This window comes from Cupressus sempervirens, chromosome 6 (genome assembly GCF_028749045.1).
Source record: "Cupressus sempervirens isolate cs-2001-9-10 chromosome 6, ASM2874904v1, whole genome shotgun sequence".
Taxonomy (NCBI): Eukaryota; Viridiplantae; Streptophyta; class Pinopsida; order Cupressales; family Cupressaceae; genus Cupressus; species Cupressus sempervirens.
Genome location: NC_143123.1, coordinates 274,356,911 through 274,372,297, shown reverse-complemented (window position 1 = coordinate 274,372,297; position 15,387 = coordinate 274,356,911). Strand labels below are relative to the sequence as shown.

Sequence of the window (15,387 nt, the reverse complement as noted above, 5' to 3'; positions counted from 1 at the left end):
TTGTAACCTTCAATCAAAATACATTATCATAATACCCACATTATTTTAATTTGTGAAGTGAAAGAAAATAGTCAAAAAATAAAGAACAAACTTTTCAAAAAGATACCAATAAATCAGTCAAAAGGATTAATGTATAACCATTAAAAAATGTAGGATGGTTTTTAATTTTACATATTGCACTATCTATTCCAAAACATGTTGATAACATATAAGAGCTCTATTAGTGTTCTTAAAAGGTAACAACCAACATCAAATCCTATTATTTTGTTGTCCATGGATTCCAAGCCTAAGATTTATCGGGTTTCCAAAGAGAAGAAATGAACGTATATAAAAATCCTAGTCTATTAAGTTCATAACCTTTTTGTAAAGAATAATTTTACTGTCATTGTGCATTGATTGTGAAGATAACTAATAAAAGACATCAATTTAAAACTAAGTAAAACAATGTGGAGACATTTCTTACATTGGAGGAGTAAAACATCAAGCAAAAGAAAGCACTGCAAGAACCTTAACATAGAGACAATGAAGTCATGAATTCATTATGAACTAAGTAAAAAATAAAAATGGGAGCATACTTGACATGGAGAGTTGGAGAAATAAAGCCTAGAAAGAATATCAAACGAGAAGAAAATGACCAAATTTGAAACTTACAATAGAAAAATGAAAACATCATACCTAGAGCATCTTTGTTTGAATCTGAGTGGTGACATTTGCCAATGCTAACATCACACTCTTTATGTTGAATAATTAAAAGGTTTGCATATGGTTTTTTTTATCGCATTTCCTTGTTTTATTAACCATTGTCATTGAAACCTGTGAACCAGACTTCATGAACATGTTTACCTCTCCTTAGCATGCCCAAAGTAAAAGCTCCAATTGTCAATAGTTGATTTTTAATATCCAATAACTTACAATTATTGTAATCCCAAGACCTTTACTTTTGTATTTTTCCTCTATATTTGTACATTTTCTTGCACAAGAATTTGGAATGTCTTTGTATTCTCCAATGTGAGCCTACTAAGAGTCATATTTTATAGTCAAATATTCAAAACTTGCTCAATCACCATTTAAATAGCATGAACAAAGTGAACCCTAATCACCAAGTGCAACCTTTAGTCTCCAATGTTTGTGAATCAAAACTTTGGGAGTTTGGTGTTTGAAGTCAATAGAATTGAATAAAAGTATATATTTTTAGATATAGATCAAAATAATAATTAGGGAGCATTAGTTGATATATCATTAAAGTTGAGAAATTATAGTTTGGATGCATATTATTTAGAGAAGCACACATGGCCTAGAACAAAATAATCAGAAATATGTTATATTTTAAATGATCAAAATGGATGATCTATAAATTTCACAAGGACAATGACAAAGTTTTGAAATTAAGTTCTTTCAAATTGACCATACAATTAGGAAAAGCTAACAATTTCATAGAATAAAGTTGGGGCATGAATTTCAATTAGTAGAATCAACTCCAGTGATTTATTAAAAAGTTTCAAACTAAAGATGAGGATTATTAATGAAATAAATAATGAACAAAACATACCTTAATGTACCATTCATTGTTATTTACTCCAACCATTATGAGCAATCCACACCATTCTACGTGGTGTATGGATATAATATTGATAAGAATTCAAGCTTGCACCATGAGTACTGTAACCTTCAATCAAAATACATTACCATAATACCCACATTATTTTAATTTGTGAAGTGATAGAAAATAGTGAAAAAAAGGGACACACTTTTCAAAAAGGTGTCAAAAAATCAGTCAAAAGGATTAATGTATAACCATTCAAAAATGTAGGATGGTTTTTAATTTTACATATTGCACTATCTATTCCAAAACATGTTGATAACATATAAGAGCTCTATTAGCGTTCTTAAAAGGTAACGACCAACATCAAATCCTACTAATTTTATTGCCATTGTGCACTAATTTGGAAGATAACTAATAAAAAGCATCAATTTAGAACTAAGTGAAACAATGTGTAGACATTTCTTATATTGGAGGAGTAAAACATTGAGTGAAAGGAAGCACTGCAATAACCTTAACATAGAGACAATGAAGTCGTGAATTCATTATGAACTAAGTAATATAAAATAAAATGGGAGCATAGTTGACATGGAGAGTTGGAGAAACAAAGCCTAAAAAGAATATCAAAGGAGAAGAAAATGACCAAATCTGAAACTTACAATTAAAAAATGAAAACATCGCACGTAGAGCATCTTTGTTCTAATCCGAGTGGCGACATTTGCCAATGCTAACATGACACTCTTTATGTTGAATAATTAAAAGGTTTGCATATGTATTTTTTATTGCATTTCCTTGTTTTATTAACCATTGTCATTGAAACCTATGAACCAGAGTTTGAACATGTTCACCTCTCCTTAACATGCCCAAAGTAAAAGCTTGTCAATAGTTGATTTTTAAGAACCAATAACTTGCAATTATTGTAATCTCAAGACCTTTACTTTTGCACTTTTCGTCTATATTTGTACATTCGCTTTCACAAGAACTTGGATTGCCTTTACATTCTCCCATGTGAGCCTACTAAGATTCATATTTAATATTCAAGTATTCAAAACTTGTTCAATCACCATTTAAATAACATGAACAAAGTAAACCCTAATCACCAAGTGTGACATTTAGCCTATTGTGAATCAAAACTTTGTTTTACCTGCTATAGCTTATGGAGTTGTGAATTCTCCTATATTAGTAACTATGGAGGCCTCTACCACCATCTACAACACCAATAAGACCATGCCAAAATAATCTTCGCCCTAAACACAATTGAAAAATATATAGGTTCTACATTTTACATATTAGAAACAAACTCTATACAAATAAGTCTAACAACTTGATTAGTTGAACAACATTCGCGAAACATTTTTAAAACAATATTGACATTATTGTAATTATTTAATAAAATTACTTAATCCAAATCTAATAACATCTAGAGTATATCATAAACCTCATGGTCTAAATTGTGCATTATTTTAACTACATAATCTATCATTAAAGATTGAAAAAGCTAAAGCAAATCCAAAAGAAGATTAAAAAGTAAGAAGTAAGGCATCCAAAGATTATCCAATCCAATGGATTAGGGTTGAGACCTAGTGGGAGCCCACACTTGCATACAAGGGCACCACGTTAGGTATTTCTTAAAACGGGCACAAAATTCCCTGTTTGCTTTTAATTTCCCAAAAATATCAAAATGAATAAAAAATAAGTTAAAATAAGGAATAGTGGGAAATGTAAGGATAGCCCACACCCCATACCAAATGCCACGTGTCTCCTAAAAGGCTGTCTGTATGGCAACAGTCCTACGTGGCATGTGGTGGCAGAGCCGTGTATTGCAAATTTTGTGCGGGTGATAATGGAAGTCCGGCGTGCATGGGATGAGGTGGACAAGTGGATATTGCAAAGTAATAAAATATAAATTGATAATAATATGCGCATTTCTCTCTGTCTCCTTCCATATTCTCACCTAATGTCAAATGCAATTGGGGTTTGTTGAGAGAGTTAGGTAGCTGAGCTTTCCTTTCCTTTCCTTTCAATTCCATTCATCTGCGCGTTTGATGCTCTGTGTTTGGCGGACTCCAGAAATAAGTGGAAATTGTTGGTCGATTTCGCCCGCGATCCGTCTGAATTTGAGGAGGTGTGTATGGTTTGATAAAGGTTGGGGTTTCCTGTGATCTGGAATTTGTAGATGGTTAATGGAAATGTTATTTATTGTTCCCGATTTCTTGGTTTTGTAAATTGTCGACTCTTGTTTTCTGTCTGAAATAGCTGCGTTTACACGATTTCAAGGTTCTTATGGGAAATTGTTGTGGTATTGGCAGTTGTTGTTGTTGGGCGTCGCTCCTTGGTCGCTCCGGAACTTCTTGTGATGGCCGAGGATTGAGATGTTACCAAATGGCTGTCAATTGATCGTATTGAAATAGGGCTTCTGCAGAGGTGTGGAAATACTGGGTTTGTTCTAATAATGACCGGAAGGCAGAGTGTCTGAGGGATTGAGAAGTGCTTCTAATGTCCGGTTTTTGACAGGACTGTATACACCGAGTTTTGGGACGGGGTTAGGATTAGGGTTAGGGATAGGTTGCGGTACAATTGTGAACAGAAGCAATGCTTATCAAGGAGGTTGTAGAGGTCGAGGAGTCGGAGGATAAAGAAGAAGAGAGTGAAGAGGTAGAGGAGTCGGAGGGTAAAGAAGAAGATAATGTGAGTATTGACAGGGTTGCTAAAAGGGCAGTCGTGGGAGCTGGTGCTCGCGTCCTCTTTTATCCAACACTTTTGTATAATGTTGTTCGGAACAAGCTTCAAGCGGAGTTTCGATGGTGGGACATGGTTGATCAGGTTATTTGTTACTTATTTTATATTTTTATGTATTGATCAGGTTATTTGTTTCCTATTTTGTATTTTTATTGATCGATCTTTATGTTAAAAAAAAGTTAAATTGCTGACTTTTGAAGGCATTATATATGTTATCTCTGAAATCTACTTTTTAAAATTTCTCAGAGGAAGATCCCTGAACTTAATATAGTAAAAGCTGCTTGATAATTTTTCCTTTGACATTAATCGAAGAATGCTGATATCCTGCCCATAAGAAGCGATTCTACTTGGTCAATTTTTAAACTCACGGACGCCTCCACTTATTTTTCAAACCTTCATGTTTCATTATTTGTTTTGAAATGGGCTCAGCATATTTGTTGCGAATTTGCCGTTTTCTGATCATTTATTTTGGAAACCTGCACGATTCCTTTTCTAGTAATAATAGTTTCTGCATTTTCTGACAAGCTTTCTGTTTATTAAGCTTGTTTTCTATATTTGTTTGCATTAGAATTATTATTAATTGCGTTGCTTGCAACACTTTTCTTTTTCTGAGCTCCACATGACTTCTTGGTCCTGTGGATCAATGTTCTCATTTTTGTGTTTCTTTTGTCTGGATTGATACTTTTTGTCCCCGTAATATTGATTTGTCATTTTTATTCTGGGATCAAGCCATTAGGGCTAAAATTGACTTTTGCATGGTTGTGTCTTCCTTATTTTTTTAAAGTAATATGGATTTGTCATTTTTATTCCAGGACCAAGGCATGGTTTTTGCAGGGTTGTTCTTTAGATCCGTCTTTTTCCAGGCTGATCTTTTTATTGATTGTGTATTTATATAGTTTTCACGTTTCCATTATCTTGTATCATTTTTATTTAGATATTTCTAAAATCCAACAACTTATACACTTCAAGTTGATTTCACTAAGTTTTCTGATGATATTATTATGGTTTTGGACAAGTTCATGGTCATGTATTCTGTTTATTCACTGTACTTCGCTCTGGTAAGTCATCTGTTTAAATTTAATAAGTCTTGTCACATTACACCATGATGTGGAAGGGTTGAGTGCCTCATTTTCCAGAAACTGTCATATATTGTTTAAACCTATTATCAATTGGCTGTTAAGACTAGCTCCCATTTCCTATAATTGCATTTTGAAACTAAATGGTGGATCAGATTGCTACTCATGTAAGATCCATTCAATGCTCATTGGAAACCAATATCATTTTAGCTGCTGTATCCTTGAAGTATAAGATTTTATGACAACTATTGCTTAAAATTTCAACTATTCTTATCTTTGAAATGTTATCTGGTTTTGAAGATTAGTGGTACCTTGCACTTCCTAAGTAACATAGAGCTCTATCTGGGCTTATTCTCCAAAGTTTCTGTTTTTTGTTTTTCAATTTATCCATCTTCTCTGCTGGGAGGTAATATAAGTACAAGACGGTAATGATACAAGCTAATATTTGTAAGATCATAGGTACTGGCACAGAGTCCTTTGGATATCTCACAGGCCACATTAGATCCAGGTTAAGATAGATTTGTGCTGGTGGTAAACCCTGTAGTACTTTTTTGTCAGCTGTTGCAGTAGTAAAACAAAAAGTACATTGATGAATATAAATGAATGTCTATAAGATTCTGAATGCGTTTGAATTTCCTCAGTTTCCTGGCTAAAGAGATAATTTGGTCCTCTCTGTGTTTCAGTATCTCTTATTAGGCGCTGTTCCATTTCCTAAAGATGTTCAACGCTTGAAGGATCTTGGCGTGGGAGGAGTTGTTACGTTGAATGAGTCTTATGAGACATTGGTTCCTGCCTCCATGTATCAGGTGATCTAATTTTTTTCGATTGGCATATTTAATATGTAAATGATGGCTAAGTTTTCAAAACTTACCTAAGAATTCGATTTCCTTAGGATGTCAAGGCTTGAAGTTTTACTATGTTGAAGCATAGGCTAGTGCTTCCCAGCTATTACATAGAGTATTACAAGAAGTATTACAAGTACACTCATTGGTTTAGTTACTGTCTGTCCTTGGTGTAAAAATGAAGTAGTTGTGTTTGGATTTATTGTAGTAAATTTTCATCTTGATATTATATAATAATATATGTACAGTATACACACAGACACAGCATATGAAGATTGAACTACCCCTTTCCCCAAAAATTATAATTAATGTTTTTGGACGTCCTTAATGTTTGCCTTAATGATGAGTAATTACATGTTTTCAACTTAAATCTATAACAATTACAATGTCATGTTTGGGTTGTCTATTTTTTTGTGAAGTGTTTTGCTTGAATACAGATCCCTGCACTATACATATGTATATTAGCTTACTGTACAATGGATGAGAGTATTTAATGTGTTTGATAGATTTATATGACTGATTTTTTGTATGCACTTCTTGAATTTTATGTGGTATTAAAGCTCCATTTTTTGTTCTGGGCCCTGCAGAACAGATTCATAAGCATTTTGTTGGTTAGGGCATATTTCAGAAGCTGGAAATACATGCAATTATACATCATTTAGTTTCCATGAATCAGTAGATAGAGTCTTGCAATTTCTGTATTCACTATTCCAGCCCACATTTTAATAAATCTGACATCAAGGCTGGGGATTATTTCAGTTTGCTCTTTTTAAAATCAGTTTCAACCTGCCTTTTCTGCAAATTGGAACTTTCAGCAAGTTCTTTTGGCTTACTAAGTAGGGCGCCATGTACTTGTTGGACTAACCGCCAACATGCCCCTCTGGGATTTGTGACATGGCTCAACTGCCTTGTGTGTTCTATAAGTCTAGTAATTGTAACAGGTATTGGTAGGTCAATCTTTTGGTGCAACAACTGCCCTGGCTTGTAACAAGTGGTATCGGAGCTTGGTCACAGGTTCAAATCTCTCCGGAAAATGTTGAGCGGGGATTGTTGAACTAACTGCTGATGTTCCCCTTTGGGATTTGTGACATGGCTTAACCATCTCCTGTGTTCTATAAGTCTGGTGAATGTATTGGGCATTGATTGGTCTATCTTTTGGTGCAATGGCAACCTTGGCTTGTAACAATACTTCAGTGCCAATTAAAGCTATTATCCTTCATTTTCTCTTTATATTTTGATTTTGCACACTGATTTTCATTTTTTTCTTTTTAAGCTTTTTTGTAAATATTTTAAAGTGACGTGTAATTATATTATTTGGGAATAATTAATTATTTACTTTAATCATTGGTTTTTAAAAATCGTTCGAAGAATTTTCTTTAAATAAATGACATTGGAAGAAGTCTGTAGACTGTTTTGTGGGTTTTACATAAAGTGTCTTGAAATGGAGCTTCTAGTTTGAAAGCTATATTGTACCAAAAGCATATGTTTTTCAGCTGCATCAATGTAAAGCTTTTTAGGGAGTCCACTAGTTATTTTCCAATTTGCCTAATTTTATAAAAATGTTAGGGTATTTTAGGGCAGCAACTAGTGGATGAAAACATATTGGCTCTTAATAGTTTAGCAGCTTCCCATCTCTGCCCAAAGCTTGATTTAGAAAGCAATCCATATATGAGTAGCACTATGCTGGTTTTAAGTAATTTGTTAGTTGCATGCAACTTTATACAGAATGTTCAAGGTTCAGAGGCTCTTAAAGTAGTATGAAAAATTATCTTTACAATTGTTGAGATGTATGCTGTCCTATTGTACAGATGCAACAAGTGTTTTTCCATAACCAAAGAAAATGACCCATTTGCAAAAGTGAGAAAAAGAAAAGTGGGACATCATTTTTTTATTTACATGACATTGATGATTATTAATATGTCTAGCACATATTCATGTTCATATTTTGAAGTGTCACAGTACCTTGATTTAATTATCAAGGTTCAATGATGATTTTCATTTGTTTAGTTTTCCTGTTGCTGCTAATGTTATTTAAATATTAGCTCTCTAAGGTGTAAAATGATACTTTATAAATAAAAAAAATATCTGTTATTTAAAAAAAAAAATTTCATACATAATATTTTCTATGCCCACCTCCCCAGATATTTGCAAAGTTTTTCACCATCCTGGAAATGTTGGCTCTGCTTCAGAAACTTGAAGAAGCATAGACTATTGTTGATGAATGGAATGCTTCAGTTTCTTACAAAATTTAAGGCAGGAATGTTTGCCATCTGGAAATGAAAAAAGTCAAATAATGTTGGTAGCCCATTACTAGCTGCTGGCAAGTTTTTAATGAGAGAAAGCCGAACTTCAAAATCTTATATGCAGTATGCAGTTTCTTCACTTAGGGATTGAAACAAATTGTCTAACTTAGCCTTCAGTCAGACAAAAACAAAAGCGTTTGGAATATTCTAATCTGAAATGCTAAGGACAATTAATGGGAGAGCATATTTATTAAGAGTCATCATATTCTTACTGTCTTACTGATGAAAGTACCGAGGAAATCAAAGTTTCTTTCAAAAATGAATAATGGATGAGTATACATTTAAGGAAGCAGCATATCTTTTTCTTCCTCAATGTGGCTTGAAAAAATAAATTAAAAGAAAGAAGGAAAATAATGTAATAAGATAAGGCATGTGGACAAGTTTGATTAAGTTAACCCGGTCTTAGGTGATGTTTACTGGATTTCCTAGATATATATGGTATAAAATCATTCAGGTCTCTCCTGGAAACATACAATATGCGATCATATTTATTACAGGATGTCAACATGCCAATAATTATGATTATTTAAATTTCTATGCTTTCTACCATGAAGCATTAACATGATTTGTAATATGCCTTCAGAACAATCATTGGAAAGCTAAAAGCCTAAATGTGAAATTTGTGACACTGTTTCATGGTGTTCCAAAGTCTGGGATTGGCATTCTGCCCAGGATCTTGATTATTGCTGAACGAGTTCTTTTTGAACTTTAGTATTTAGATTTTAAAGAAGAGATCAATTTGAATATTATATTAGCTCATTTTTGAATTTTCACTTATTTATTGTACTGTTCTAATTATGTGGCAGTATGTTGTTACTGTGTCTGATTATTATCAGGCTAATTGAATTATTTTCAAAACTTTTGGCTAACAATTTTCTGCATAATGCTGTTGGAGGTCCCCTTTTTAATGATAAATGATTAATGATATATTTCTTTATTGTACCATGCCATCTGTTTCAGGAACAAGGCATTAAACATCTCGTGATTCCCACAAGAGATTATCTTTTTGCTCCTTCATTTGAGGACATACATCGAGCTGTGGATTTCATTCATGGTTAGCAATTATGTTTTCCTTCACTTGTGCACTTTTAATGTTCTGTTTAGGTTAAAATTGTTTGAATGCAAAACAATCTCGCTTTTGGTTTCTCCTACTTGGAACTGTAAAACTACAACGTGTGCCTGATAAATTTAACCAACCAGTTTTTTCATGTGTTGATGTATATCAGTACACATCTTTGTTGGACTGATTTTTCCCCTGTAGAGCTTATCCTTCCAGCTAATCTAGATTTGTTTACTCTTGTGTAACTCTTTAATGTTGTAGTACTGTGAAAAGTTTTCTTGTTTGTGACTAAAAATGCAAAGTTTTGTTTGCTCTGTGAAAGATTTTGGGTGATGTTATTGCATGAAGTTTCCAAATCTGTTGTTGCTATTGATCTTTGAATTGGTCAATTTCTACTTGTATGATTCATTAAGTTTGTTTCAAGTATAGTGCTCTTTTGCAAAGGTTGTCAGTTTTTCTTGTTAAGTGTTTCTTGATTTTAATAATTTCATGCTTGATTGAAAGATTTGTTGAACCATGTTTGAAACATTTTTCTTGACTTTCTGATAGTGAGTGCATTATGTACTTGATTTGCATTTTCAAGATTTTCTGTTAATAACTTAATATAGTCAAATTGTGACTTTTTCTCAACAAATAATCAATAGGATTATAATGGAATGCAGTTTATAATGCATCTATGGTTAGTTTTTGCATTAAATGGCCAAGGCCATGTGGTTCTCATCGTTCGGTAATAATATATACTTGCTGATATTTTCAAGAGGTGAAACATGACTTATGCCTTTGTCTTGGGAGACAATTTTCTTAGGCAGGCCGACTTTAATTTTCAGCATGCTAGCTGTGTAGTAAATGCCAAATGATCAGTTTAAATGAACAGTTCAAGGCTGGTGGATTTTTTTAGCTGAATTATATTTATTCTCTTCCCACAAGGAGTTGATCCTGTAGATGGATGTAATGTTGCCTACTAACACATGAGTATGTACAGGAATAGCTCGTTGATTGCCATGGGGAGATGACTTTTATGTTAATAAAGCAGCAAAAGCAATCTGCTTTAGTTCAAACATGTTCAGTAGCATGTTGTATGTATAGTTTATTTGCATAAATTTTATATACTAATCTGGTAATATACTCACCTTTGTTTTACCCATTCATCAGTCAGTTCACCTTTACTCTTATTGAGATATAAACACTTTGATAGTTCCGTTTTGGCTGTGTGCATGTTCTCTGGACATGGTTTTGTGGACTGCTCTTCTCTAAACTAGTATTTAAAAATCTCACTATCACGATAATGGTTCATTTGTAATACAGAATGATTAGACTCTACACCAATAACCTTATTGAGATTTAAAGAGCCTTTTATAGTTCCATTTTTGCTATGTGCATGTTTACTCTGTAGATTCTAACATAGCTATTCTCCACTGTACAAATAGCCCCATTTCATTGAGATAATTGATAGTTAGAATTAGGATATTTAAGTAGTGCATATTTTTCTTCTTCTTTGCTGGCTTTGAATTATGAATTGTTTTTCCATTTCACACGTCCAACACTTCTTTCTCTTGTTGCATCTATGAGTTTACAACTACGATGTAAGTTTTACGTGCTCCTACAAGACTAGTTGCTTGAAGTTTTAGTGATTCATAATCATGTTGGTGTTCATACTGGTTTCACTGGGATTCTCCCATGCCATCCCCTCTTAGTTTGTCCTGTTACCTATTGGTGTTTGCAGTGACTCCAATGTTTTAGTAATTTGCATGTGTTTTGAGGATCCTTTTACTGTAAATATCTTAATAATAATGGTTGGTGCCTGTACTACTAAATGTTGAAATGCATAATGGTGTTAAAATAAATGGGAAATGGGTGAGTGAGGAGCATTATTTAGATTTAAAATGATAAATGGGTGGGAAGAGGATTGGATAGCTATGCAGGAAACATGGAGGTGAATTAAGTTACAACAGATGGGAGTAAGTTCCAATTTTTTTCATAGGGCTAAAATAATGGTGTTCAAATAAATGGGAAATGAATATGATAAAGTACTGGTTAATGGACTGGGCAGTCCACTCGACAAGCTTGGAGGTGAATTTTGACCACAGCATATGAGATAACTTTTTTTTAAATTGTTAGAATTAGTTCAGCGTTGGGCCGAGTAAAGTCTATTGTTATTTTTTCTCTTTGATGCTCTTAGCACTGTAGATATGTAAATTTTCCTGGCAATTTTAACAACCCAACTTAATGTGCAAAGCATTGGAACTAGATTGATATTCAGAAGCCTGATAATATTTCATATTTGCATTTCCCTCCATAAAGACTTGTACTTCTGAAAGCTGTCGTTAGAATGGGAAAAGTTTTTTATATACTTCTAAAATTATGAAAAGAGTGGAAAATTATTTTTTATGCTTCTGCACTGATTTATGGGGATTTTACTGTCTTAGAATGGGGATTTTTTTTTGTTGGATATTACGTACCTGTTAAAATTGTTAAAAAGTGGCAAAATTATTTTCTGTGTGCCTGTACTGATATTGTGCAATTTCTCTGTCAATTGTTTTAAGTCTGCTTTAACTGAATATGAGATTCTATCGTCAATAGAATGGAAATGTTTTTTTATTTATATTTATGTACTTCTGAAAATTAGTGAAAGAGTGGAAAATTAATTTATATGCGCACTGATTTTGTGCAATTTCTCTGTCAATTTTTTCAAGTTTGCTTTATAACTGAATATGGGAATTTTATTTTGTTTTCGTTTCTTGAATGTACAGATAATGCAATTCACGGGAAGACAACATATGTTCACTGTAAAGCTGGAAGAGGTCGAAGTACTACAATTGTTCTTTGTTACCTGGTATTCTTTTATGCTCGCTACAATTTAAATCTCTATCATTGTTAAAGCTGCACAAAAGTTTCCTCCTATAGTCACATTTCCCATATTCTGAATTTCAATATAAGTGCCAACTTGAATTGAAGATCTATATGTTAGAGATGCTTTTTCCATGTTTGAAGAATTTTAAAATCTACATGAAGAACTATTAAATCAGCTGCTATTTTCCTATATGGTTGCAATATGTCTGAATATATCTAGCTTTTTAGAACTGCCAGTAGTTGATGTTGAAGTAAACTCTATTTTTGCAATCACTTAATCCTCTTGGCAGGGATCTTATCGCATGACAAAAGACACCTCTATGTTCTTAGACTGTCTTGAATAAAATGTTTATTCCAATAGTTGTACTGAATCATTTTCTGAATTTCAGTGGAATGTCAACCTCAATTGAAAGAGCTATCTGTACTTAATTATTGTTTTAAATGCGCGTTATGCTGTATAGGTAGTTGTGGTTTTGTCTGGCAGATACAGTATTGATACCATTAAACTTGAGCATAAAATCCCTTTTTACCAATATGTAACAGGTGCAATACAGGCAAATGACACCACATGATGCATATGCATATGTAAGGTCCAAGAGGCCAAGAGTTTTGCTGGCAGCTTCCCAGTGGAAGGTTAGATAGAAAAATATTGTTCATTAGTGGAAACATTTGTCTCTTAAATGAAATCTAAATATTAGTGTTTGCAGGCTGTTCAAGATTACACTAAGCGGATAAATCAGAAGCAGACAAAATTGATTGTTCCTGTTGGATTTTCCTTGCCAAAACAGTTTCCTGTGACGCCTCTATACATATCCCATACATCATACGAAGGCAATCTAACAATGAACAAAACAGAGATGAATGTATGTTATGATGATTCAATTGTGATTGTTACAAGTGCTGATCTTGAGGGATATAGAAGTATTGAAAGCTCTGGTCTCATTGGAAACGATATATGGAATGAACTAGGAGTGACTTATCGAGTCAGTTTTGTTGCCGCAAGAAGAGTCATGGGAGTAGCAAGAGCTTCAGCAGCACTTGCAAGGCTCTCCTACCTGTGGCTTGGCTGTCAGGCTGAAAGTAAATTGTGCTCAAAAGATCTGCCCGTGCCATCACTAAAGGCTTTGCAAACTTTTGAATGCTGCTCATCGGTAGCAGAGCAGTTGTCAGGCATGAGGACTGATGTTCCTGTATGTCCACAGGGTATCGTAAATTGTTGAGGTATTTATTAGGCTTTAACGTTTCATGCATTGAAGAGTCTGTATGTAAACAAGAGTTGTGTACCATTTCTTTTCTTTTTTAGTCCATGGTACTTAAATTGCTGCCCTTTTTAAGTTATTCTGTTAGCTTGCACAGCACATCCAGGAAACAGGGCTCAGTATGATACTGAAAGTTTGATGCTTGTAAGGGAATTAAGAGCTTGCCCTTAATTCAGGCATTGGCATGAGACAGTGCCAACTTACTTGGATAAGTTGCATCTAAAATAAGGCGAGTGTAGTGCCTTGCAAATAATTGCACTACAAATGAGCATTGATCGAGCATGTTTTAGTTCCTCCTAACGGAACAACATGACAGTGTCATAGTTACAGAAATGTATATGCTGACAACTAGGATGTAAGACAACAATGTTTGTTACTGCATTATATATGTACAGGGTTTCAGTGATAACTCGCAGTTTAATAATCTTAATATATGCAATGTTCTTGTTGGTTGATTGCTATTCATCTGATCTACGTTGGTAGTCAACAGTAAGCCAAGAGCTGCTGCTGCCTGTCATTCTTTTTCTATTTACTAATGTGATTAGTCGTTCCTATTGTACAGTTCATGCAATGTGTATTCTTTATAGGGTTATATAAGATTATTTTGGTGCTTTTTTGTGGAGGATTTTTTAATTTACAAAATTGTGTGGCTACTGATATGTGAGCACACGTCTGGAAGTTTAATATTCAAGAATTGAGGGTATCTATTTTGCTAAAATCTTCCAGAGCATCATTTCCACTGAGGGGTATCTATTTTGCTAAATTCTTCCAAAGCATGATTTCCACTGAGGGGTATCTATTTTGTTATTGTTAAATTCTTCCAGAGCGTGACTTGAATCTGATCTTATTATGGTGTGGATTCATTTAGAAATATTCAACTTCACAAGTAGACTAATGGCCTAGGGCCCCTTGCTGCTTTGGATTTTTGACTTGCTCATCTAACAAATTTTAAATTTTATGAGGGCTTTTAGGGTAAGTGGAAATTTTAGCAGAGTAAAATTTGGTGGTTTTGGCATTTGCCGTGGACAAGAAATGATGATGATAATAACAAGGAAAGTGTTTCACTTATCAATGTATGCTTGGTGTTATTCGGGAAGGGAGCTTGATTTTGCCCATAAGTGGATTCAATTTAATTAGTGTTTATGTGGACCACTTGTATTTGAATAGTGTTATCCGTTGATTAAAAATATTCTAAATAAGATTTTAATGTTCTGAAGCTGATGGTTTTTAATGGATAAACATTATGAATAATGCATTCCTAATCCATTATGTGGGTAATTGGCCAATGTGGATGATGTTTTTATAGATATTCAAAATATAACAATCTTGTCCCACACACTGGACTTCTCGTTGTATTTGCATTTGCGGCATCTCTGATTAAATAAATCATCAGAATAAAATATAGAACAAATTGATTTGATTGCACGCCCCTCGTTTCTAGAAACTGGTAACCAAGTCATGGATTTTTAGTTGTCGTTTATGCAGCCCCTCGTTTGGCACGTCATGTTGTTGACAAAAGTATCAAGAAATATCAATTTACTTGAGTAAAGAATATAGGAATTGTAGTAGATTTGAATTTTATGCAACTAAGTAGATTACAATAAATGAAGGTTTTTATAATAAATCAAACTAGAGTACATCATTATCGTTAAAGCATGATAGTTATATGGCGGACTTTATAATCCTTTCCGAGGATTGATAAAATAAATAATGAAATG

At 33.6% G+C, this 15,387-nt stretch overlaps 1 protein-coding gene across 2 annotated transcripts; it reads left to right on the top strand.

Moving 5' to 3' along the window:
* Positions 1-3,474: 3,474 nt before the first annotated feature.
* LOC149552294 (phosphatidylglycerophosphate phosphatase PTPMT1-like) lies at positions 3,475-14,122 on the top strand. 2 transcript variants are annotated; one of them, XM_089787813.1, is made up of 7 exons: positions 3,475-3,665; positions 3,850-4,363; positions 6,039-6,161; positions 9,461-9,554; positions 12,311-12,393; positions 12,954-13,043; positions 13,118-14,122. In XM_089787813.1, exons 2-7 carry the CDS (start codon positions 4,133-4,135, stop codon positions 13,628-13,630), a joined length of 1,134 nt encoding a protein of 377 aa, XP_089643939.1. In that variant the 5' UTR covers positions 3,475-3,665; positions 3,850-4,132; the 3' UTR covers positions 13,631-14,122. The 2 variants fall into 2 exon arrangements, with proteins under 2 accessions (XP_089643939.1, XP_089643940.1); XM_089787814.1 differs by having other exon boundaries at positions 3,475-3,685.
* The last annotated feature ends 1,265 nt before the right edge of the window (positions 14,123-15,387 follow it).

What these genes read in the sequence shown, in the direction of transcription:
- LOC149552294 (XM_089787813.1), top strand. Translation starts at nt 4,133, where the DNA reads ATGCTTATCAAGGAGGTTGTAGAGGTCGAGGAGTCGGAGGATAAAGAA. An exon ending in CAATTGTTCTTTGTTACCTG is followed by an intron (nt 12,394 to 12,953) that starts GTATTCTTTTAT and finishes AATATGTAACAG; the next exon opens with GTGCAATACAGGCAAATGAC. An exon ending in TGGCAGCTTCCCAGTGGAAG is followed by an intron (nt 13,044 to 13,117) that starts GTTAGATAGAAA and finishes TAGTGTTTGCAG; the next exon opens with GCTGTTCAAGATTACACTAA.